Source organism: Ochotona curzoniae, unplaced genomic scaffold (assembly GCF_017591425.1).
Source record: "Ochotona curzoniae isolate NIBS_2020 unplaced genomic scaffold, NIBS_Ocur_1.0 scaffold_3208, whole genome shotgun sequence".
In the NCBI taxonomy this organism is placed as follows: domain Eukaryota; kingdom Metazoa; phylum Chordata; class Mammalia; order Lagomorpha; family Ochotonidae; genus Ochotona; species Ochotona curzoniae.
This window is the reverse complement of record NW_024467106.1, coordinates 17287002-17313092: the sequence shown is the minus strand read 5'-3', so window position 1 is coordinate 17313092 and position 26091 is coordinate 17287002. Positions and strand designations below refer to the sequence as shown.

Genomic DNA, 26091 nt, shown 5'->3' with positions numbered 1-26091 from the left:
TCAAGTCACTGGGCCCCTGCATCCATGTGGGGGACACAGAAGAAGCTCCTGGATCCTGGCTTTGGATTGGCTCAGTTCAGGCTGTGCTGGTTATTTAGGGAGTAAACTAGTGGATGGAAGATCTCATTCTTTGTCTCTTTCTCTCTGCAACTCTACCTTTCAAATAAAAAGAAAATTTAAAGGCCCGCACGGTAGCCTAGTGGCTAAAGCCCTCGCCCAGGATCCTGTATGGGCACTGGTTCTAATCCCAGCAGCCCTGCTTCCCATCCAGCTCCCTGCTTGTGGCCTGGGAAAGCAGTCGAGGATGCACAAGGCCTTGGGATCCTACACCCGCATGGGAGACCAATAAGACACTCTGGCTCTTAGTTTCAGATCGACTCAGCTCCAGCCGTTGAGGTCGCTTGGGAGTGAATCATCAGATGGAAGATCTTCCTCTCTGTCTCTCCTCCTCTCTGTATATCTAACTTTCCAGTAAAAATAAAAAAAATCTTAAAAAATATCTATTTCTAAGTAATATGAGTAAATACAGAATTTCAAAAAGTTCATAGAATATGGAAATTAAAAATATGAGCTTATGTTGGTAAAAAAAATAGAAATGCATGTATGAAAGAAACACATGCATCTTAAAATTTTTTTAGTTATTAATTTTTCATGAGTATTTTGACAAATCCTCATATTTTCCAAAACCCATACAACAGGCTCAAGTGGCAAGTGTAACAGTTATTTTCATACTAGTCTCTAGCAAATACAGCAGGGTGTTTCTGAAATTAAGGGAAATCCAAACATTTCTCTTGGAATAGTTACACAATAAATGTGATATGGGGTCACCTGTTTGAGGAACTCCACGGCAGCTTTTTCAGACTCAAACCTGATGGACCAGTTTTGTCTCTGGTCATCATAAAAGGTGCTGTAGTTATTGGGCCGAACCTGGGAAAAGGAAAAATGTTCAGAAAATTCAACCATAAGTAGCACAGCAGACATGACTGAGCCATTCCAAGGACATTTCTTCCCTTCCAACAGCCTCTACCAACCAGCCTTTCTTCCACATTCCCAGACGGTGGACAAGAGACCACTCTGAGTAGCTAGCTCTTTCGGATACTCATACTGACACCCAAAACTGAGGCAATGGCTAGTTTGCATCAAACATGTTCAGACCAATCTCTCCTGCGAATCTATACCAGAGCAGTTACAGGTTATAATTATGGGGAAGTCTTACCGTTAGTTCAAAATTCAGATGAATCCTGGCAACAGTGACTGGCTGCTGCTGACTGATGTAAAGAAGAATCCTATACTGTACTCAAACAAGCATGGCCAAAAGAGAGAGAGAGAGCAGAAGTTAAAATGCAATCCAAAATCAACAAAAGGTCACAGAAGCTGTGCTTTATACAGCTGTAAGTCTATTCAACCCCTTACAGCTCATGCTTTAAATTATCCCTTCTCACTGTTTTCATCTCTCCTTGTTTTTCTCTTACCTTTTTAAAATTTTTAACTAATTTATTTTAGGGGCAGAGAGAGAAACCCCTACCACCACCACTAGCACCATACATACACGTGCACACACACAGGCAGAGAGGGAGGACTGCCATCATAGTTTACCTCCTGATACAATCAAACAGAACTTCACCCCGTTCTCTTACATGGGTGTCCGGAAAAAGTCACATGAACCATCACCTGCTGCTTTCCGGGTCTGCATTGGCAGGAGTCAGAGCTGGGTATTAAACCCAGACGCTCCAAGACAGAATGCCAGCATCTTAACTGCCTGACCACTTGGCCAAATGTCTACACCTGGTCTTTCTTCGTAACAGTAATTGACAATGTCTTGATTGTTTTGGTACTTTGATTTATATGAGCGATGACTAAAAAAGACAGGGATTGTTTACTTAAGAAAACATAACTTTTTTATAAGTGGGGGAGAATATACAGAACTTCATTCAAATCCTAAATGTGTAAGTAGTAAGTGAAATTTTACACACATTAATGCCCATGTGACCACCAAGAAAACTGAGGAGGAAAACATATAGAGCACTTCCAACACCCAAAAAGCTCCCTCATGTCACACCCTGTGGATAATCTCCCAGTTTCTGTAAGCATGTGTTGAGCAAGTATGTTTGCTTTATTTCCCAAGAGAAAAATGCAGTACATTACATTGCATTTTGGTAATTCTTAACACTTCCTCATTATTAGCTACCTGTACGGTAACCTGTGATCAATGATCTTTGATGTTACTGTTTTGACGCACCTCAAACTGCACCCCCATTAGACTGATACATATTGGCTGCCAGAGATGATTTCTCTGATGGATCTGGAAATGTTTTGCAAAAGATTCCCCACTAAACATTTATGTTTTGTAGCAAGAAGTGAAAATACCAATAAAACCAGTGGTTTGGAAGCTGATTCCAATCCTCATGGATGACTTTAAAGGTTTAAGATTTCAGTGACAAGGTGCTGGTATGTTGGCTCAACAGGCTAGTCCTCTGCCTACAAGTGCTGGCATCCCAAAAGGGCACTGGTTCTAGTCCCAGTGCTCCACTTCTGACCCAGCTCCCTGTTTATGGTCTGGGAAAGCAGCTGAGAATGGTCCAAGTTCCTGGGCTCCTGCACCCATGTGAGAGACCTGGAAGAGGCTCATGGCTCCTGGTTTCAAAGCAGCACAGCTCCAACAGTTGCAGCCATTTGGAGAGTGAACCAACAGATGGAAGGTCCCTCTCTATTTCCTTCTCTCTGTAAAATTGTCTTTCCAATAAAATAAAATGATTCTTAAAAAAAAATTTTCAGTGAAGGAAGCTCTGTGGTAGAAACAGTAAGACAACCAGAATTACAAGTGGAGCTAGACTGTGAGAGGCCAGTGGGTACAGAGGGTAAGTCATCACTTGGGATGCCCGTCATCCACATGAGAGTCCTGATTTGAATTCCTGTTCCTTCCCTTTTGATTCCAGCTGTCTGTTGATATCAGATTTTAAGAATCCAATGACAACCTCTAATGAATTAATCAATCTAGATAGTAATCATAGATGGCTATTAGTAAAATGAGAGACAATTATGTTGCTTGCCTCCTGATGGATAATGAGGCACAGAAACCAACCATAATTGCATCTACAATTTGTAAAAAAAAAAGAAAGAAAGAAAAGAGAGAGAAATACACAGTAACCAGGATAGTTGAACACTAACTGGTAGTAAATAAAACCAAGGAGTTGTTTGTGTGTGATAATGGCATAATAGTTTTATTTTTAAAAATTACTTGGGAGTCAGCATTGTGGAATAGCAAGCTGAGTTTCTACCTGCAGTGCTAGCACCCCACACATATACCAGTTTGATTTCTGACTGCTCCATTTCCAATCCAGCTCCCTGTTAATGGTCATGAACAGCAGCAGAGGATGGCTAAAGTTCTTGGGTCCCTGCACCCACATGGGAGACCCAGAGTAAACTCCTGGATCCTGGCTTCGGACCTGCCTAGCACTGGCCATTGTAGCCATTTGGGGAGTAGAGCAGCGGATGGAAGATCTCTGTCTCTCCTCTCTCTGTAATCCTGCAACTCAAATAAAATAAACTTTTTTTAAAAATTACAGAAACATACTAATGCTTATAATTAAAATAGTATATAGAATAGATTTGTTCATTGTAATCTGAGTGATAAAAGAAAAAGAAGGCAAATTTGTAAATAAAACTGATAACTTTTGGATCCTATTATTGGGTAGCTCAGGACTCAATATTTAGGTCCAACTTTTCTTACCTGTGTTTCACTTTTTTAATGAATTATTTACTGCTTCATTATACTTATGTTAATATATAGTTAACATATAACAACATAACATATTTTATATGTGGTACATTTATTATATCATTGAATATATTATATAATTTGTATATTTATTATTTATTATGGGCAATGAATCTTGCCCATTATACTAGTTACTTTGGAAAGTTAATCTTACTTGCTTTGGAGTCTCTAGGACTCTGGATCCTCTGTAATTCTAAAATTTCTTATGCTTATTTCAACAATTCTCCAAACTTCTATGTAGTTGAAGCTAAATACAATCCACAGAAAGAAATTAATTTCAGGGTCTTTAATCACAACTCGTTTTTTGAGCCAAATCAATACTACAGCGTGATCATCTGCTCAAACTTAACAAACTTTTAAAGGATAGACTTTGGATATTAGTGAAGCTAAAAGAGATAATGCTGAGTAGCACAATACATTCTGTTCATTAACTACCTGAAAAAAGGACATTCTTAATGAATGGTTTACTCTAAAACTACAAATTTTAAAGATATTACAGAAGCCAAATTTAAAAATTTTGAGTAGTTGGATTATTTCCATGCACTACAGCACTCATGTGATCATTTACTATATGCACATTCATTTACAAAATCACATTCAATAATAGTCCTAATCCTCCAATACAAGAGACACAGGGCAAACCCAGATAAAAAACAAAGAAACAAAAACAGCTCCACGGCAATCTTTGGGTCACCTGAATAAGCATGAGCGAAGAAAGCATGCTTACCTCTTTGGCCGCGTGGTTTGCCAGGACTGCAGCACCAAATTTCCCCTGCTTTACATACTGACCATTAGTGCTATGGACGTAAGAAAAACAATAGGTATTAATACTCTCATAGGCTCCACAGAGTCAGCTTTCCTTTTGGGCACAAAGAAGGGACAAATTTATTCAGCCTTCAGAAAGGAACAGAGGTGAACAGTTTATAATTTAAACTCTTCTACTTCTTTACTTTTTAGATACCTTACTTGTATGCAGTGGTTTTGAGAACCTAAAAAGAGAGTTGTTAAAGGCACACACATGTTTCTTACAGACAACAGATAACAGCTCTTCAAGTTTTATGTGCAGAAATCTCAGATTGAAAAATTAAAATACTTTCCCTGTGAAATAGGTAAGTAAGCATTCTTCAACATACAGAGGTTTTTTGTTTTTTGAGAAAAGGTATGAGTTCAGCCTCTCTCCCCTCTAAAAATCTTGAGAAGGCACTCCCTGTTAGCCACTTACTATCGGTAGGCATGCACTGCTGTTGCACCCAGAACTGTGGAAGTGCCAGTGGCGGTTGGGGCTGCTTTGGGTGGTGCCTGATTTCCTGAAGAGGAAGAAAAAAATAAAAGTATCATGCATTTCTTGCTTGAAACTGATTTTTAACAATTAAAGTAGCTTCAAAATTCTTTTTTATACCCTGTCATTAATGTTGCAAAAACTGAATTGCTATGATCTAATGTGGGGGTGAGGGAACAGGCTTTAAGCCAGGTGCCTTACACATTGACAGTAGCAAGCTACTCATTACTAGAACTCATAATTTCAACTTCCAATCATACTCCTCAAACTAAGACTTTAGGCTGGACAAGACACATTATCTAAACAGCAAGGTCACAGCGCATCTATCTTCTCCTTTCTAATGTTTTGATCACTATGATAAATGAGAATAAAGCTCTTGCGCTTTTTTTACTTTCGAGGGTAGGAAATTTAGGATTGCAGATACTAATTAGGATGACTTCGCATATCTGTAGAGTAATATTAATGTTTTAAAACAGCAAATAAGATGCATATTTCCTTTGAAGGAATGCCCTCATGGAAGAATAACAGATAATATTAACATACACATAAAAATCAAGAACTTATTTTCAGAAGCATCCTTTTCAGAGTTTTTTGATATGGACTTTTTTTTTTCTGGCTTTTAAGAGCATTGTAGAAAACGTAGAAAATACAGAAAAGCCTAAAGAAAATGAAAATGCACTTGCAACCCCAAGCAAACCAGCCTCGTGTCAACATACTAAGGAAGCCCCTTCTTTGTCAATGAGACTAATTCTCAAACAACCAAGCCACTTTCTCTTGTTTCTGTTTTTTTCATCCTTTTACTGTCTATAAAGTCAGCCTGCTTCTGTTCAACTCCTTGGAACATTCTACTTTATAGAAGGAGGTGTTTCCCAACCCCTGCAAATCATGTCTTAAAATTAAATTTGCTCTAATTTGGCGACTTAGGGTGGGGCCCCTGAAAAGCCTCAGGCTGGGAGGCAGTCACTCAGAAGACCAAGCCAAAACAGGATTCAAAGGGGTTGGCACTTTCCACTCAACCACCTCCCCCCACCAAACCCCCGCTTCCAGGAAAGGGAGCTGAGGGCTGGAAATCAAGCTCAGTAAAAACTCTTCTACCACAAAGCTTGATAAGCTTCTGCACTGTTGAACATGGGCTGGTGCTGGCAGAATGCAGCACCCCCAAAATGGAAGCTCCATGCATTCTTTCCCCAAACCCTGCCCTACACTATCTCTGCATCTGGCTGCTCATCTGCATCTTTGTAAGAGAAAATCAAACATAAGAAATGTTTCTCTGAGTTCTGGGAGCCATCCTATCAGGGAAGGAACTGTAGGACCCATGTGTATAGCCAGTAATTCAGAAGCCAAGGTAGTAAAGACTTGAACTAGGGTAAAACTTGTTGATTGAGGGACCTACCTCACTGTGAGATCTAACACTATATCCAGGTAGACAGTAGCAGAATTTAATTGAATTATAGACCAGCCTGGCTGGCCTGTGCTGGAGAATTGCTGAGTGTGTTGGAAAAACCTCACTCTCATCTAGGGACACAGAAGTATGTAGAAAGTAAACAGACAGTAAGGAAATGGCTGTTTTTCCCTCTTGTGTGGGCCTATACGGTATCTGTTAGAATGACTCAACTCTAAATATCCTGACAATTCCTCAGTGCCAACACAGTGCCTAGCATGTAAAAGGCACTAAATATTTCGATTTTCACAAATGCAAATGTGAGTGCAATGTGCCCAGTCAGCTGTTTTTCCCAGAGTTATTACTATCAGTCTTTCATTCCTATGTGGGTTCTCACACAAAGAGCAAAATGTAGAGGCAATAAAAGATTTGGAATTAGATTAGAATACAGGTCAAGTTCTGTCTCCACTGGATGATTTGGATCAAGCCTCTAAAATCCTCTGGGCCTATAAAATGGTGCTGGTTGCTCCACCTATTTCACAGAATTGCTGCGAGGATAGAGCAAGAGAGCCTATAGAAAGCACCTGAGACTAGACACACAGCAACAGGCATTTCAGAATACTAGCTTCCATTTTTCTCCTTTCATTTAACAAACGTTCACTCAGTCAACGAATCCTATGTTCACCACAATAAAGGTACAGGCTTACAGAAATGTGTCAAGGTCTCACTGGGGAAAACTCACCTGGTATACAGTTAGGTCAATAAGGTATAAGAAGCGAAAGTATTCTCCTTTTTTTTTCTCAAACATCTGACAATGCCTAGTTAAGAGCGCCTTGGATGGCAATGCTCACAGTGTACACAGAGTTTGCCTGCTACCTTTTCCATTGTCCCCAATACTACTTAGCTGCTAAAATTCAGCACTGCAGAGCCTAGAGAGGCATCCTCCACTATCAGTGAACTCGGCCAGACTGACCAAAGTTGGATGACTGGGCAAGTCACTTTTGGAAGGATGCTCACCTGCCAAATTAAACTGTTAAGGCACAGTCCTAATGCCTCTTAAACTTACCTGATGTTGTTGCTGTTGTTGTTGTTCCTTGGCCTTTCTTAGGCTGTTTCGGGGCTGTGTACTGGAAGAATTCATTGCTATGGCCAGTAGCTGCTTGGTCCAGTCCAAAAAGTGAAGCCAATCTAGTACTGTTGAAAATGAAAATTAAATGTCATTTACTATAACCTAAATGTGGGATCATTATAAAAGCTCCTTAAATGAGGTCAGTATTGGGGACACAATGGGAAAAGCCAATGCCTGCCATGCCAGCATCCAATATGAATAAGGTTTCAGTCCTGACTGCTCTGCTTCCAATCCAGTTCCCTGTCAATGCACCTGGAAAGGCAGATGACAGCCTAAGTACTTGGGTTCCTGCCTCCCATGTGAGAGACCTGGATGGAGTTCCTGGCTCCTGGCTTCTGCCTGACCCAGCCCAGCTACTGTGGAAATTTAGGGAGTAAATCAGCAAATGAAAGATCTCTCCCCTTCACCTCTATTTTTCCCTTTCAAGCAAAAATAAACTAATCTTACGGAAAAAAAGAATCCTGATAACCCACACAGCTCTCTGACTAGATATCAGGATTCAACACAGGAATTACAGCTAAAAGTCCTTGAAATCAGGCCTACCACAGTAGCCTAATGGCTGAAGTCTCACCCTGTATGCACTGGGATCCATATGGGCACCAGTTGTGTCCTGGCTGTTCCACTTCCCATCCAGTTCTCTGCTTATGGCCTGAGAAAGCAGTAGAGAATGGTCCAAAGCCTCAGGACCCCACACCCTCGTGGGAGACCCGGAAGAAGCTCCTGGCTCTTGGCTTCAGATCGGCTCAGCTCTGGATATTGTGGCCCCTTGGGGAGTGAATCAGCGGATGGAAGATCTTTCTCTCTGTCTCTCCTCTCTGTAAATCTGATTTTCCAGTAAAAATAAATCTTTTTAAAAATTCCTTGATATCAAAATTGTATCTTTCTGGTATGAACATCACAAGTTAACTTTGCAGAGCCACCGGCCAAAGTAATGTCTTCTTGCTACACTGAATTCCTCCACCTATAAATTAACGTTTTTAGTTCAGATGCCACCTGCAGTTTCTTCAAACCATACATTCTTCCTTTTAGCAAATCATGGCTTCTAGTTATCTCTACGGATTACTCCCCCTTCCTGCTTTTTGCTAGCTTACTAAACATTGAATAAAACTATACTGCAAACTTACCTTCCTATGGGTAAGTCTGGACCTTCTTACCATTCTTTTCTCACTCCCTGCAAGGAATTCTATGCCTCACCATTCCATAGAAACTGGTCTTGCTAAGGTCACCAATAACCTCTTTGTGACTAAATCCAGTTTGAGGGCTTGTTTGTGGTACAGTAGGCTACGTTACCACATCTAACATCAACATTCAATATGGGTGAGCTGATTGACTTTGACATTTTGTTTCATTTTTTTAAAATTTTGTTTCATTTTTAAAAAGATTTGTTTATTATTTTTATCGGAAAAGCAGATATACAGAGAAAGGGAGAAACAAAGAGAAACATCTTTCATCCGCTATTTCACTCCCCAAGCAGCTGCAATGGCCAGAGCTGAGCTGATCCGAAGTCAGGAACCAGGAGCTTCTTCTGGAACTCTGCCACCACACATGGGAGATCTAGACAGAGTTACCGGCTCCTGGATTTGGCTTGACCCAGTACCTGCTGTTACATATGAGCATTGGAGAGTCAACCAGTGAATATAGGATGTGTGTGCGTGTGTGTTTCATCCTCTCTTGTCACTCTGCTTTGCAAAGTTTTTGGAAGACTAGCATTCTCATGTAGTGAATAATGCCACTGCCTACAACAGAAGCTTCCCATCTTGTTACCAATTCATGTCCTAGTTACTCCACTTCCAGTGTAGCTCCCTGTTAATGTACCTGGGAAAGCAATCGAGGACAACCCAAGTTCTTGGGCCCCTGCACCTACATGGGAGACTTGGAAGAAGTTCCTGGCTCCTAGCTTCAGCTTGGCCTAGGCCCAGCCATTGCAGCCATTTGGGAAGTGAGCCAACAGACAGAAGATCTTCGTTTCCGTCTTTCAAATAAATAAAAATAAATAATCTTTTCGTAAAAAAAAAAAAAAAAGGGGGGGGTTATTTGGGGTGATGATGAATTTGAATTTGGTAGGAACAGACGAAGCTAATCCTTTGTCTGCAGTGCTGGCATCTCACATTGGTGCCAGTTTCAGTCCTGGCTGCTCCACCTTCAATCTGGTTCCCAGCTGATAGCCTAGGAAAGCACAGGCCTTGGGATCCTGCACCCACATAGGAGACCTAGAGGAGGCTCCTGGCTTCAGATCAGTTGAGTTCTGCCTGTTGTGGCTATTTGGGGAATGAACCAGCAGATGGAGGATCTCTCTGTCTGCTTTCTCTCTCCCTGGCCTCCTTAAAGATTCCACAGTAACAGCCTCTGACTGCCAACGAGAGGACATAATTGTTGTGTGTCTCCTGTGCTGCTGCTGTCTGCATGAGGCCAGTGTCCTCCTACATTGTCCACAAATTAACTTGGGACAAGGTAAAGGCAGAAAGAGAGAGAGGAGGAAAGAAGGAACAAAGAAATGAGAGAAGGAAAGAAGGCAGGCAAGCAAATGTTTATTTTGGTGCAAAAAGATTTTTTCATTCCATGCATAGCTTTTTACAATATGCATTTTTCTATGAACATTTAAAAAATTCCTATATCAATGTAGAGAGTTTGCAGTAAGTTCCCTGTTGTCACCCAAGTGCCAAATTCATATGCAGTCCTTTCTAAAGGTGACAGTCTTGAGTCTGGTGTATTAACTATTTTTTGCAAATATCTACAACCAAAACTGAAATCCAGGCACCATCCTTGCCTCCTCCTACCCCACAGTGGCCAGGCCCAATCTCCACATCCATTTGATTTTACTTCCTAAATGTTTTGCAAGCACATTCACTTCTCCTTATCCAGTCATTTCCTTAGTTCAGACCACTAACATTTCTATCTACTTTGAATTATTGCAACAATTTCCCGATTCATCTGCTTTGGTTTTGTCTGCTTCAAGTTATGTCTCTCTACTGTACCCATAATGATGTATCTATCATCCTTCCTTCCTATTTCTATAAAATAAAAAAATATTTATTTTGCTTATTTGAAAGAGAGAAAGGGAGAGACAAAGAGGGATCTTCAATCTGCTGTTACATTCTCCAAATGACCACAAAGGCTGGAATTGGGCTGGTCTGCAGCCAGGAGCCAGGAATTTCTTCCTGGTCTCCACATTGGCTTAGGGGCCCAAGCACTTGGACCATCCTCCACTGCTTTCCCAAGATGCATTAGCAGGAAGCTGCATTGGAACTGAGAGCAGCCAGGACTTGAACCAGCACCAGCGTATGGGATGCCGGAGGTACTACAGTTGGAGACTTTACTTGCTGTGCCAAGCTCTGGCTCCATGAACTTTCTAAACACCAACGACTCTTCAATACTATCAAGACAATAATTCAAACTCTACAAAACAGTTTTACAGACTTCACCTCTCCACAGAGCAGTCATTTGGCACAGTGGCTAAGACACTCCTTGAGATTCTTAGATACCCTATCAGAGTGACTGTTTTGATTCACACCTTACACTACTACTAATCCAGCCTCCTGTTATACACACCCTGGGAGGTAGCAGGTGATGGATCAAGTGCTTGGATCCACACCATCCACATGGCAGCCACAGACTGAGTTCTGGTCTCTTGACTTTGCCTTAGCTCAGCTGACTGCTACAGGCATTTGGGGAGTGAAAATTTCTTGGTCTTTTTCCCTATCTGCCTTTCAAATAAAATACATTTGTGTATGTGTGTTTATGTATGTGTGTATGCATATACATACATACGTATATACAATGTATATGTGTGTTATATATATTTTTAAAAGACTTTACCTCTCGTTTTCCAGCTTTCTTTCTTTTTAGAAAAAAGTGTTTTTTTTTTTTAAATTATTTATCTTTATTGGAAAATCAGATTTACACAGAAGAGAGACAGAAAGATCCTCCATCCTCTGGTTCACTCCCCAAGTGGACGCAACAGCCAGCACTGAGCCAATCCAAAGCCCGGAGCCAAGAGTATTAGCCTTGCTATTTTGCAGAAATGTCCTTTTTCAAAGATAAAAGTATTTCAGGCAATCTGTGTTTCCACAGATGCCCTGAAAGTCAGGTCAACACATTAATTCTATGTATTGTTAATACGTTAAAATGGACTGTATGGAAGGGCCAGCATTGTGGCAGAGTAGGTTAAACTGCTGCATAAAACACAGCATCTCATGTGGGCATCGGTTTGAGTCCTGGTTGCTCTAATTCCCATCCAGCTCCCCGCTGATGTACCTGAGACAGTGGCAGAATTCAAGACCTTGAGTCCTTTTACTCACATGGGAAACCCGCATGGGAACTTCTAGGGCTTCTGGCTTTAGCCTGGCCCAGATCTAGCCACTGCAGCCATTTGAGGAGTGAACCAGAGTTTGGAATCTTGTCCTTCTTTCCCTCTCACTTTGCCTTTCAAATAAGCAAGTCTCTTTAAAATTACTGATTTACTTATTTATCTAGTTAGTTGAAAGACAGAGTGACAGAGAGTGAGGTTGACCTGCTAATTCACTCCCAAAGTAGCCAGGCCACTCCGGAGCCATGAGTCCGCACATGGGCAGCAGGTGCCCAAGCACCTGGATGAGTTTCTCTAGCCATTGTGATCACTTGGGTAGTGAACCAGCAGACAGAAGATCTTTCTCTCTGTCTCTCCTTCTCTCTGTAAAGCTGCCTTTCCAATAAAAATAAACAAATCTTTTTTTTAAATGGACGTTTCTTTAGAGCACAAGCTGTGTCATACACACTTTTATTATCTAAAGCCAAATAACATGCACTTAGCAAGCATCCACTTTAAAGTTAAGATGGGAACAGACATTTGTCACAGTGGTTAAGATGCGCACTTGGGATACCTGCATCCCATCTGGGCATCTATTTCTAGGCATCCCTTCCTGGCTCTGCTTCTGATTCAGCTTTCTGCAAATGTGCATCTTGGCAGGCAACAGACAATGACTGCTCGAGGACTTGGGTCCCTGCTACCCACATGGAAGACCCAGAGTGAGTTCCAGGCTTCTTGCCTTCTGGCCCAGCCCTTGGTGCTGTGATCATGTGGAGAATGAACCAGAGATGGAAGACATTTCTCTGTCTTCCTCTCTCTGCATTTTAAATAAAGAAAAAAAAATTCAAGTCACAATGGTAAGGAAAGGACTAAAATCACAATCAACAAAAGAAAAAAATATGTCCCTTGGTTGCTACCTCAACACTAACCAGTCTTGGAAGACCTATTATCAGTCATCTAGTCAGCCACCCAAGGCACCTATACTCTTATTTCTATTATGCTTGAATATCCTAACTAGAATAATGTAAACTATGCCTTTCAGTCAAGAGACGTGAAAATCATACAAGCATATTCATAGTAAATTACAGCTAAAAAACAGGAACTGAGCAGCAGCCGCAGTGTTCACTGTCATGTGTCCTACTTCCTCAGAAAAACCTGGAAGAAAGAGCTGCTGATAAAACCTTCTATAGTCTCGATCTTAAAGCTGATTCCATTTTCCTTGTTATAGCTGAGAACAATAACTAATGATTTGCTTCATTTTCTGTACTAAGTCTTTATCAAATTAGCTGCTAGCTCTGCCTGGGAGAACAGTCACATGCCCAGAATTAAAAAGTATCTCAGGCCTTCATAAACAGGCTCATGAAAGCAGAAGAGGAGCCACTAAGAACTTCTCTTGGAGGGGAAGGCAGTTGGCACAAAGATTAATGGCGCCACAAGGGGTGTCCAATCTCATACGGGATTGTCTGGTTCAGGACCTTGTTCCCCCATTTTCAACTAATATTCATCCCGGAGGGGCAGGTGGTATCTCAAGTGCTTGGGCCCCTGCCAGCCCACAGGAGACCGGGATTAGATTTTGGGACCTCAGCTGGGCTTGGCTCAATCTTCGCTCTTGTGGACACTTGGGGAGTAAAGCAGGTGGAAAGCCTATCTGTCTTTCAAAAAAAAACAAGGAAGGAAGGAAGAAGGGAAGAAACAAAAAAAAATATTTTAAAAGAACTTAGGGTGCTCACTTCAGCAGCACAAATACTAAAATTGGAACAATACAGAGATTAGCACGGCCCCTGTGCAAGGATGACACGCAAATTCATGAAAGCGTTCCATATTTTTACAATACTGCAACAAGGTGGAGGAATCCACTATGGGGGAGGGCACGGAGAGGGGATGGGGGAATCCTAGAGCCTATAAAACTGTGTCACATAATGCAATGTAATTAATTAAAAAAAAAAAAAAGAACTAAGGAACTTCTCTTGGCGCAGGGAAAGAGCACATTTCTGTCATTTGCTCTGTAACACTAAGTGGGCAGTGTTCCTCTTGAGGCCCGAGAGATGGAAGCTGTAGCATTCCTATTCACACAGTTTAGAATGTGAATTTTTTTTAAAGAGTCGTTTATTTTTATTGGAAAGACAAATATACACAGAGGAGAGACAGAGAGGAAGCTCTTCCATCTGATGATTCACTTCCCAAGTGGCTTCAACGGCAGGAGCTGTGTTGATCCGAAGCCAGGAGACAGGAGCCTCTTCCAGGTCTCCCACGTGGGTGCAGGGTCCCAAGCCTTTGGGATGTTCTCAATTGCTTTCCCAGGCCACAAGCAGGGAGCTGAATAGGAAGTGGGGCTGCCAGGATACGAACTGGCGCCCATATAGGATGGCAGCGCTTTTGCAAGGCAAGGTCTTTAGCTATTAGGCTACCGCGCTGGGCCCCAAAGCCAGGAGTTTTAAGTGCAATTCACATTCAAAAGAAATTTTCAAAAAATGCAAAATATAGCTCAAAAAATATATATACAGTCAGCAAAAGCAGAGAAGTTAGACTGTACAAAAATGTTAGTGAATGTTGTGGGTAGAACAGGAAGAAAGAACAAGCATGGCTAAATTTCAAGATAATTGAGCAACGGATGGGATTCAAAGCAGAACTAGGTGGATCCAAGCAAGCCATTTAAAGTGTGGACAGGAGGAAGACAGCAGGGAAAGTAAAAGCAAATATGTCACATAGAGCTAGCCAGTAAATGTCCAAAGATCTCATTAACATTTCCCATTTTTAAAAAGATTGATTTGATTTGATTTGATTTGAAAGGCAGAGTTAAAGACAGAAGGATTGCTATCCCATGTACTGGTCTTCTCCCCAAACGGCCTCCATGGCCTGGACCAGGCCAGGCTGAAGCAAAGAGTCAGGAGTTCATCAAGATCTCCCCATGGATTTAGGAGTCCAAGGACTTCCTTCTGCTGCTGCTTTCCCAGGCCCATGCACAGGCAGGTGGATCAGAAACAGAGCAGCAGACACCTGAATTAGCACCCACATGGGATGCCAGCCTTGCAAGCAGCAACTTAGCCTGTTATGTCACAGTGCTGGCCCTAAAATCTTCTTATTTTTGAAAGGGAGAGAGGAAGAGAGGAAGCAAGAAAGAGAGCTCTTGCATCTGCTGGTTCACTCCTTCAAATGTCTAAGACAGAAACCCAGTGTTTCCCATGTGGGTGCCAGGGGCCCAACCTTCTGGGCCACCCATCACCTGCTGCCTCCCACTAGCACACAAACAGGAAGCCGAAATCCAGGGAGACACTCTGATATGGAATATGGTCATCCCAAGCAATGTCAACGACTATACTGAATATACCTTCACTCATGTCTCAAACTCTGCAACAGCAGTGCCACATGAGGGCGGCACGGTAATTTAACTGCCAGTATAACTTTTCAGCATTTAGCAGAATTAGAGACCCACGCTGGTGCAAGCGTTACTGCATGCTTCAGGTTGCACAAAATTTATGGAACAGGTGTCAAAGAAAGTCTCCACAAGGACAGGAGCTCAGAAAGTCCCCAGTTAGGAACGAGTCAAGGCGTGTACTGTAACACATGAAAAGAGCTACCCTGATTCTTTAGAGATGAATGCCCCATCCTCCTTGGAAGTCATCTACCAGACATGCGTACAGTATGACTGAGGACAGGGGATAACAACCCTTCTCTCTGAGGGTTGACAAAGTCAAACTCCGTGGCTAAAATTCATTCAACAGGCACGACCTGTTCATCTGTGGGATGAACACTGCGGTTTCCTGTCCTGTCGGAGCTCAGCACCTAGCAGGTTTGATGGACAAAGCTTCGCCGTGGGAAAAAAGGAAGAGAAAGCGAGCACTTTAAAAAAAAAAAAAAAAGTGACATCCAAGCCTGGTCTTGAAAAATGCTGGCGCGGCATCACCAGGGCCTAGCTCCAAGGTCCACAGAGACAGCGGACTCCTGTAAAAACTCCACGGCAAGCCTACTCCCATCCGCAATCAGCCTCATTCCACCTGAGCAACTACGACCCAAAAAGCAAAAGGCGGACCCCGGGATCACGAGGTGTGTCAGGAGGAGATGGTGAGTCCGGAACCCAGAACGGTGGACTCAGCACAGCCGTCATCTCGGCCCAGATTCTGAGACAGGTGGGGCCGCAGGAAGTGGTCAAAATAAACAAGTAAATAATGATGGTGATGATGATAAAATAAAATCCTCTGGACCCGGAAGTACGGAAAAGGCCTGAGCTCCAGCCGCCCCTGCAATCATCCGCCAGTCCGCCTCTCAGTCACGTCCCCCTAGTGCAGGCTTCGCAGCCACTCACCCGCCGCTGGGCGACAGGAAGTCAGTGTCGTCCTCGTCCCCCGCACCGAACATCGCGCCCGTTCTCTCCCGGCAGCGCGGAGAGGAAGCCGGACGCCCCCCGGGTCCTGTCACCACCGCCGTCGCAAAAGGCCGCAGCGCGGGGGCGGGCTGCTTTCCGGCAGGGCGAACTCTGGCACGGTAACTAGGCCCAGAGGAGACTCGACTCCGGGAAGGTGGGGCAAAGGCAAATGAGAGGCTGGCGCGGGCGCGATCGTCCCGTGACGCAAGGCCTCTCCAGGGGCGGAGTTGGCGAGTCTGGAGTCGGGATTGGACCGGGCGGCCTGGGGGCGGGGCGGGGGCGGGAATCCGCGGCCTCGGGCTGCGGTGGACACGTCGAGCCGGGCACCAGTGGAGGGGGCTTGTGAAGAATCCTGAGGGCAGACCGGCTAAGGTTCTGAGCGGAAGGCGTCGGCGGCGGGACTCGAACTGGGAAGGTAAGGCCTCCCCCGCCCCTCTCTTAGGGCCCAATCACGGGCGCCGTCCTCTGCGGGTCAAGGACCCTCCACGCCGCACTCGGCTCAGCGGAGGAGACCGAGTCCAGGACTGGAATTCTGGGGATCTGAGCTTTGGCCTGTCCCCTGCAGCCACGGAGCCGGAGTGACCTTGGGACAGGCGTGCGCGTTGCCTCAGTTTCCCCGGCTATGCAACGGGTCGTTTTGGTAGTGCTTTCGCGTGCTAGTTGGTCAAGAAGCTGTAAACGTCAGGGGCTATTTCAATTCAGATCTCCCCATAACCCCAGGGTTTCCAGCGAAGTAAACGAAGGAACTTCAGCTCTAGAGGGACTGGTCCGAGGTCACATGAAGCAAAGGGCAGAGTAGGGCTGGGTTCTGGTCCTTCGATTCAGGATTCATTGAGCTGAGGGGCGCGCGAGAATATGACAGCGCCTCGAGCACTGCTGCCCTGACAGAGTGGTTCTTGCTAGACTGTGGCATGCAGTTTGCGCCAAGTCCTCTCGTATTCCACCTGTATTCCATGCAGGTGAGGTGCAGGAGACCGAGAGTGCTCTGAGTGATGGCAAGGGGACAATTTGGGAGCCAGAAAATCCCCAGCCCAGCCCCGAGGTTTTCTAAACCTTCCCGTGACTGTCCTTAAGTCGAAATCAATTGCTGCCTACTCGCGAGCCTCCGGTTTCCTCCCTCTCTGAGTCTTACACAAGTCTGCCTTTGGTCTCATTCTTGAATCAACCTTGGAGTAGCGCTGGCATAGCCCAGGTGTGAATACGCAGGTGCAGTATCCATTTCTGTGGATGTCATTGCTGGAGTTTTTGTTTTTACTCAAGGTTTCTCTCCCTTGGGTTGGCACTACAGATAGCCCTCATGTGATTGGTTTCATCTGCTAACATTATTTAGTGGAAGGGAAGTAGATAACTCCTTCCCTGAGAACTCTGTACTTCTGGGCACTTCCACTCTTCTGCTCTTTATTGCAGTTGATATACTACTTAGGGATAAGCCTTCTTGTCCATAATGGGATCTGATAAGTTCTTTTAGAGTGGGGGAGTGGGGAGGAACAACACAACAAACACAACAAATTCATCCTTGTTGCCTCAATACTTAGTTTACTCGCTTAGGATTGTTTTTCAGAGATCCCAGAGATGGCTCTTGCCTTTTATAGGTAACTTCTAGAAATATTAGAATTGCCATCCAGGCTGTGAACCATCTGAGTTGCTTGGCCTGCATTGTTTAAGTGCAAGTGATTGTGTTATTGTCCAAAGTTCTTGGGGAGGGGCTGGAGCAGCAGGGACAAGGAGAGTGAGAAATATTGTATGGAACAATAATTTGTTCAGTAAACGAGCCCTCTGTGGATGGGGCTGCTGGTTGGCTTCTTGTGTTTATTTTACGGATTAAGATAATTAAGGCAGTGAAAGCTGACAGTGCGAAAGCAATAACGCAACTGGAATCCAGCACCACCAGAACTGGACCCTGTTGCCATAGCTCTGTAGAGCATGTGAACTTGGCCATCTCTCCAGAGGAAAAATGCAGTGGGAAAGTACCATAGCTGTTTCTGACCCCACTTTCTAGAACAAACCGAGGTCCTTCATGGGGAAACGTGGATTGTACCTATCTTGCCTTCTTGTGTGGAGGTCTTTTATCCAGGGTGGATAAGTGGCCTTCTTAGACACAATAGAAAGCCTAAAACCAGACCTTTGGGCAGTGGAATGCCACAAAGAGGCATAGCCAGACTAGTGGGAACACAGCTGCTCTTTCTGGACAGTTTGAGGAAGGGAGATGTGGTGAGTGCGCCTCAGCTTTCAGCCTTGGATCGCATCATTATGTGCACCTGAAAAAGCCATTGCCTTCCAACATCAGAATAGCTCCCAACTAGAAATATTGAACTAGGAATCCAGAAACCCAAGTTCATGTCCCAGCCCTTCTTTTAACACACCCTGAGCTTGAGCCAAGCTCTCTAAATGCTTCATACTAGTAGATTAGACCTAGACATTGACCGAGCGCTTTGGAAGTCAGCATTTTTGTTTATTTATTTTGCTGAAGTACACAGCTTGATGTGTTTATGCAATGAATTGAATGCCTGAAGTCTGAGTGGGCAGCAGCAGTTTGAACAGTTCCTTTCAAATGATGAGCAGTTTTGCAGCAGAGGTGACAGGTTGTTTTTTTTTTTTCCATTCCCCTTCCTCCCCCAATTTTTTTTAAGTTTTTTACTTATTTGATGGTAATTACAGGGTTGACCAGGGTGGGAAGAATTGAGGATCAGGGAAAAGTGGGTGAAATCATTGCCTCCTGATTCTCCATTTCTTCTTGTCTTTGAGGGGAAGGGGGGAAATAAAAGGGAAAGGCACACTTGGCCTCCCAAATGTCCTAGTACCCAGGGATGGGGAACTGTCACCCGATATCAGCCCAGGGTCCCACTAGAGAGCATGTTCCGAGGGTTCTGGTCAAGTGGTTTGGATAGTTCTGCACTGCTACCGATTTCACCAATCCAAAGGTAAGGCAGTCCTCCCAGTGCCCACTGGCTGCCATAGCCGACCTCAAGTCTCCATTCACCCAAATTTTTGCTGCCGTGTTTTGCTGGGGTAGTTGTCCAATTTGCTCTGTTCTCCTTCCTCTGTGATGGTACCAAATGGACTGCCATAGTCTCCATATATCAGGTTCAGCATCTACAGCTATGCCTTTTTCACTCATGGGCAGAATTAAGCACCACGGCCAGGTGACATGAGCCTTGTCAGGTGCCCCACTCCCAGGGCTCACAAACCCAGCACCCACCTTGTATGTGGGCCTCAAGACCTGGGCCAGGCAACCCAAGCCCCGCCAGATCTCCCACCCCCGGTGGCTCACAAAACCAGTACCCACCACTCAGGTGAGCCAAGGGACCAGGGCTAAGCGACTCGAGCCCTGTTGGATCCCCCACCCCCGGAGCTCACGAACCCGGAAGACAATTTTTATGCACAAGTGCCCCCATACTAATCTGTACTGGGAAATGCATTGTAAAATTAATAGTTTAAAATTATGACCAAGTTGTGTATCATTGGTACAATGATAAGGGGTAACAATTGAATATATGTTTGTTCACACAGTCAAAGTAGAAAAATGTGAAAATTCAATTAAAAAGATATCTAGAAGCCTGCTATGTTTAAGACACTGTGCTAGGTGTTGTGAGGGCTAGGAAAATGATTAAGTCAGCATTCCTGTCCTTGAAGTCCTTGTAGTTAAGTAGTAGGGGTAATTAAAGAACATAAATAACTATAATAGAAACAGTCCCACGAGAAGGAGAAATTAATTATTGTGGGATTTCCAAAGAGGAAGAGATCTGATCTTGTTTGGAGGAGATTGTATTCTTAGATAATGGGCTTTGAAAATGAGTAGGATCCCAGTGAAGATGAGAATCAAAGGTTTCCAAATTGAGGGGGTAAGCACCGCAAACATGTGAAGCAGGAAAGAAGGCACACATCTCTTCCTAGGCCAGAGTTCCCCTCTTAGCAGTTATGGCCATTAGTTGATTGAAACGTAAGTTAAAGCAGGAAATCTTGTGGGTGTTAGTTGCATGCGTTTTATGTTTCCTTAAAATACAGATGTCCTTCCTTATTTTAACATAAAGCTTCAGACTTTTCAGGAGTAAGTCTCCGGAATCAGTGGACTCTCAGCCTGGCTGATGAGTATTTGCAAACAAGCTTTATTGGAACACAACTGTGTTATTGTCGCTGACTGCTTTTTGTCCCACAAGGCAGAGCTGAATAGTTGCAACTGAAACCACATGGCCCACACACTTCCCATGTTTACTATTTGACTCCTTCCATAAAGTTGGCCAACTTTGATCTACATCATGTTTGATTTCTTTGACATAGAGTGGATGCTTACAGTCGCTTACAAAGCAGTCTGAGTGCAGAATCTTCTTAGGTGCTTTTAAACTTCCTTTCAACCTGTGTAGTTATCCTCCCTACATTTGTCAGACCTGTGTGTATATTCACCTGACTGGCCTTTATCTATCCAGAGCAATGGACCCGGTTTTAATATAAAAACCAGAGAGGCTATGAAGTTTAGTAGCCAAATTCTTAAGCCCGAAAGCCAGATTGCTCTTCTACTTGTAAGTTGTGTAGGCCATGGCATCCTGCTCAGTTTCTTCCTTTGTAGAATAGGAATGATGACAGTATCCCTTTCCTGGGATTCTTGTCAAGAGTATGCGAGTTAGTTCATAGAAAACATTTAGAACAGTGTCCGGCAGGTAGTAAGAACTTAGTTTTAGCTGCTCCTATCATTTTTCTCTTCTCATCTGTACTTCCTGGCTTTACATAAGATTTAATTGGATTATAGATTTACGATAATAAGCTCAACTGGCATATATTGGTTTGTGAACAAACAAGCTAATATCATTGGTATGTACACAGCTTCACCAAGGAGAACCGGAAGTGTTACACCCTTCATGTTGGAGAATAATCTACCAGTGTGTGGTCAGTCAAGTTGGCTAAGAGAATTGTGTGGGATAGTTTGCCAAGAGTCTGAGACAACAACACACATAAAGAAGTAATTGGTTAGAACTGAAAAGGAATGTAGAGTTATGTTTGTCAAATACTTTGAAGGCACGGTGACAACTTTGTAGTTAGCTCTGTAGAAAATGGAACATTTTTGCTAAATGACACGATGTAAAAAAAATCTCAAATGGCTTAGAAGCATATGAAGTAAGAAGTAAAAGTTTGCCTACCTCCACTCGCTGTAAGTAGCCTCTTCATTTTTCATTTTGTCGTGTTCTTAGAACATAGGGGTTATTTTGAAGGTTGAATAAGATTAAGGCATTTTAAACACTACATAGGGCATCTGTTAAAAACTTCAGTTTTCCTTCAGATTATCATGTCAATTTCAAATTAAAAAAAAAAATCCATATCCATTTGTTTGAGGGAGAGAGAAATACTGAGTTCCCATCAGCGGTTTGCTCCCTGAATGCCCACAGAGACCATCTGGAACAGGGCCCAGCCAGACCGAGGAGCCAGGAACTCAATCCAGATCTCCCACGTGGGTGACAGGAACCCAGTTACTTAAACCATCGCTGCTCATCCCAAGGTCTTTATTATGGAGAAGCTGGAGTCCGGAGTTAAACTCAGGTACTCTAATATGGGACTAGGGAAACTTAACTGCTAGGCTAAATGCCCTCTTATAATCTCGGTGTTTGAATGGAGAAAAACAAAGGTCCCAGATTGAGTTTGAGTTAAGTGATGTGACTACTGTGAAAGCAGCAATTTCCATTGTACTCAAAATCTGATGCTTCAGATCTCTGCCTCTCCCCCACCCTTTCTCTCACTTCTCTCTCTTATTTTTGAATTGCCTCTACTTGTGCTTCTCCCTTGTGCCTTCCCCACCAAAACTACCCCCAAGGGAAAAAAAAGATGGAATAATCATCACCAGAAACCAGCAAAGTGTTTGCAGTGACAAGATGACTTGCGTGAAGAGATGACAGACAAGTAGTGACCCAGCAGCTCCAGATAACTGCTATTTAAAGTTAGCAAAACAGGTCAGATTGGGAGTTGGAAGGGGGAAGTAGAATAAAGCCTCTATTCCCACTTTCAGCTCTAAACATAACAATGTCTTCTAAAAACTCCAAAGCCCCCTGTAGTTTGCAGCTGAGTATGACAGGTCATCAAAAGCCTGACACTTAATCAGTTACAAGGAGCTGTCTCTGCCAAAAGAAGTCTTATAGTAGGGACTGGGAAGGAAAGGCTTTTGAAGTCCCTTCACTTTGAGTAACATCACTTCATGATTTAGGTAACATGCCCCAGCAGAGGAGGGGCCCATCCTTAGGAATGCAAAGCCCTGCAGAGAAGGAAAGGGTTGTGTAGGGTCCACCCTACCTCTTTTCCTTTACACAAAGGCTCTAGGCTTTTGTATACAACCTGTTTTTGCAGGCTGGGGACATTATGCAATGCAGCATAAGGAGATGGAAGTCTTTATCTCAAAGGTAAACATGAAAGGAAGCATATAAAGAGAGCACCCAGTGACAAGTTAGAGGACTTTTCTTAGCCAAGTGGAATCTTTCCCTAAATCAGTAGTAGAGCTGTTGTCCAACTTGATTAGTTTCGAAGTTTGAAGCGGTTTGGAATGCCTAGAAGGTAATCGTCCAGTTGATGCGACAGAAGAATGCTGTGTAACTCTGTGCCCCTCCCCATTCCTTCTACCTTTTCTGATGGCTTTTTAGCCAGCTGCCTCACAACCCTTCACATAACCTATATCTTAGTACATTTCACGCTGAACTTCAGTTATCCACCTGTTTTCCTCTTACCCAGATTGGGCTTCTTGAGGCTAGGCGTTCCTGTAGGGCCTTCGTTCCACAGCTATGCAGTAAATATTTAGGTCTGAGTGAGCCGGGCTCCTCAGAGCCGCACAGCTAATGCGTCTGAAGACTCAGGCTAAGATGCTAGGTCTCAACTGCTAGCTCAGTTTACTCTACAACCTCTACCTGAAGAACAGCTTTATTAATTCGTGGTGATTGTCTTTCACATTTTATTTAATTGCAATTTCCTACTGAATTAAAAAAATAATTCAAATGTTTTCTAGTGTTTGCCTTACACTGTATGAACCCCAATATTGTTAATGAGGCAAACAACATTGCAACCTGAAAATTGAAATCTTATATAACTAAAGGCAAGTTTAAGCATGAAGGAGCTTTGATTGTAATAGGAAAGCAGATGAAATAATGCATTGCCAATGTACAGAGCTAGTACTTTTTTTTTTTAAGTTTTATTTTGCCTTCTTGGAAAGTCAGATATGCACAGAGGAGGAGAGAGAGAAAGGAAGATCTTCCGTCCAATAATTTGCTCCCCAACTGGCTGCAGTGGCCGGAGCTGAGCAGATCTGAAGCCAGGAGCCCAAAGGCTCTTCTGGGTCTCCTGTGCAGGTACAGAATCCCAAGGCTTTGGGCCCTTCTCAATTGCTTTCCCAGGCCACAAGCAGGGAGTTGGATGGGAAGTGGGGCTGCTGGAATACGAACCAGCATCCATATGGGATCCTGGCACATGCAAAGTGAGGACTTTAGTAGCCACTAGGCTACTGCACTGGGCCCAGAGCTAGTACTCTTTAAATGAGATCTAAGAGGCATACTGCAGATGACATGGAAGTGATTTATACATCCCTTTGATTTATACATCTCTTTTTTTGAAGATTGCTTTTCTCATCTAATGAGCAAATAAGGTATTAATGATAGCTTACATTTACTATACCTTAGATGAGAAAGTATTTGATACATTTTCTTAATCTTTAAGATGCCATGAGATTAGCAGGGCAGATATTTTTCTCTCTCTCTCTTGAAGAAAACAATCTGGAACTCCCAGCCTGTAACACCTTGTACAGTGCTTCCCTTATCATACTGCTGATACAGCACACTAAAACCTTTATGTAAGTCTAATCTGAATTCAGCAGATTAGAATAGTGTCAAGACCACACAAAGATCCAGCAAGGGACAAATGAAAGGGTGCATCCCGTGATTGCATTATTCCAGGCTGTGGCTTAGCCAGCAACACGAGATATCAGAGAAATATAGTAGCTAAGAGATCCACTCCCCGTTGGACTTAGGCCCTTCTATCATTGCATAACTAAAAGACCTTTTCAGTGTGTTTGTTTGACATATCAAATTTGAGTTGTCCTATTCGGCCCAGGCAAATAAAAACTTTTCTAAAGGCCTTTGTGAAGAATGTAGTTGTACACTTGATCTTCTTTGTACAGGAAGGTGGGAGTGGATAAGAGAAATAGGAGCTTCTATGTTATTGCCACCAAAACAGGATTTGTGATGCTCAGGAACCCCTCCTGCTTGGCTGCTTCCCAGAAAATCATCTAGAGAAATGGGAGGAAGGTCGAAGAATGGGGTTAGATTGGTGTTGCAAGATGTAGATCAAAACAGCAGATGTTATAGATTCCATTGATCAAAAAATGTATTATGTCGCTGTTCAGTAATGTGGATCTCAGTTTCCCCGTCTGTGAAGTAAAGGAGTTGAACTTGATCATTTCATTTTTTAAATTAATTCATTTCTTTTTGGAAAGGCAGATTTAGAGAGAGAAGGAGATACAAAGAGAAAGATTTGTGACTGCTAGTTCCCTCCCCGTGTGGCTGCAATGGCCAGAGCTAAACTGATCCGAAGCCAGGAGGCAGAAGCTTCTTCTGGGTCTCCCACACTACAGACTGAGGATTAGCCTGTTATGCCACTGCACCAGCCCCTCTAATTCTTGTTTTTATCTGCAAAATATTCCATAAAGTACTCTAGTGTACATAAATACAACAATTTGTTTAGTCAGAGACCTATTAATTAAGAATTAGATTGCATTTTCAGCATATTACTCTTTTAGATAGTATTGTAATGAATAACAACATGTAACCACTCACATATGTGCCAGTATATTTAGAAGTAGAACTGCTGGATCCAAGGATATGTGCATCAGACTGTGAACTAAAGACACTTGAAGTTCTGTGAGGCTTTAAATAAGGATGAGTGAAAGAAGTGACGAAGTATCATTTACTTGGAAGCATCTTAGTTTTTATCTTTTGTTCAGAGACCAAATCTTAAATAAGGGCGTGGCAAGTAACCTCATCAAAATTATGTTAATTGTAGACATCACTGAGGTCCCCTGTGTCACAGTCCTGTAGATTTGTGTAGTGCTTTTCAGTATGATGTTACTCAAGAGCTGATTTGCAAGGTGAATGTTTTCAACTTAGAGCAAAAGGAGATTGTCTCTCAACCCTGCTTCCCAGTATCTGTCTTCCAAAAGCTCTAGTGATCATCAGATAAATGTGCAATACCATCACAGTCACTTCTGCTTTTGAGAGGTGAGGTGCTCATAAAGCAGGTCAGAATTGTGTCATCTTCCCATACCTTTAAAAAATTTTTCATTTATTTAAAAGACAAACTGACATTGAGAATGTGAGAAAGATAAAAAGAGATCTTTCACCCACTGATTCACCCTATATATGACTGCAGTGACCCGAGTTGCCAAGACCAAAGTCAGGAGTCCAGAACTCCATCTGGGTCTCCCACCTAAGGTGGCAGAAGCCCAAATATTCGGGCAATCTTCCACTACTTCCCCAGGCATATCAACAGGAAGCTGGATTGGAAGTGGGGCAGCCAGGAACTTGAACTTGCACTTCCAGTAAGGAATTGTGGTGTCACAGGCAATAGCCTAATCTGCTACATCGCAATACCAGTCTCCCTTCTACTTTCTTAACTAATCCTATTAACCTGCTGTCCCTCTGGTATTCTCTTTTTATAATTTATGAAGTTTAGGCCTGGTGTGGTAGCCTAGTGGCTAAAAACCTTGCCTTGCATGCACCAGGATCCCATATAGGCACCGGTTTGTGTCCCAGCTGCTCCAGTTCCCATCCAGCTCTCTGCTTGTGGCCTGGGAAAGCAGTCGAGGACGGCCCAAAGCCTTGGGACCCTGCACCCACATGGGAGACCTAGAAGAAGGTC

General features: G+C 43.3%; 2 protein-coding genes and 1 non-coding gene across 4 annotated transcripts in view; 2 read left to right on the top strand and 1 right to left on the bottom strand.

Moving 5' to 3' along the window:
• Positions 1-16343, bottom strand: part of FKBP15 (FKBP prolyl isomerase family member 15) — a 55165-nt gene extending 38822 nt beyond the window's left edge. For both annotated transcript variants that reach the window (XM_040963823.1, XM_040963824.1), the window contains exons 1-6: positions 16156-16343; positions 7505-7632; positions 5001-5085; positions 4506-4575; positions 1217-1291; positions 829-927 (exon numbers count right to left, since the gene is read on the bottom strand). In XM_040963823.1, the coding sequence (XP_040819757.1) occupies positions 829-927; positions 1217-1291; positions 4506-4575; positions 5001-5085; positions 7505-7632; positions 16156-16208 (510 nt within the window). In that variant the 5' untranslated portion in view covers positions 16209-16343. The remainder of the gene's footprint in view (positions 1-828; positions 928-1216; positions 1292-4505; positions 4576-5000; positions 5086-7504; positions 7633-16155) is intronic.
• On the top strand, positions 13575-13679 carry LOC121145200. The gene has a single exon (XR_005881981.1). It is a non-coding gene; the product is annotated as a U6 spliceosomal RNA (small nuclear RNA).
• Positions 16344-16522: 179 nt separating the features above from the next.
• SLC31A1 (solute carrier family 31 member 1) overlaps positions 16523-26091 on the top strand; it is a 34477-nt gene continuing 24908 nt past the window's right edge. Inside the window, exon 1 of the mRNA XM_040962876.1 lies at positions 16523-16630. The gene's annotated coding sequence lies outside the window, so the exon portion shown is untranslated. The remainder of the gene's footprint in view (positions 16631-26091) is intronic.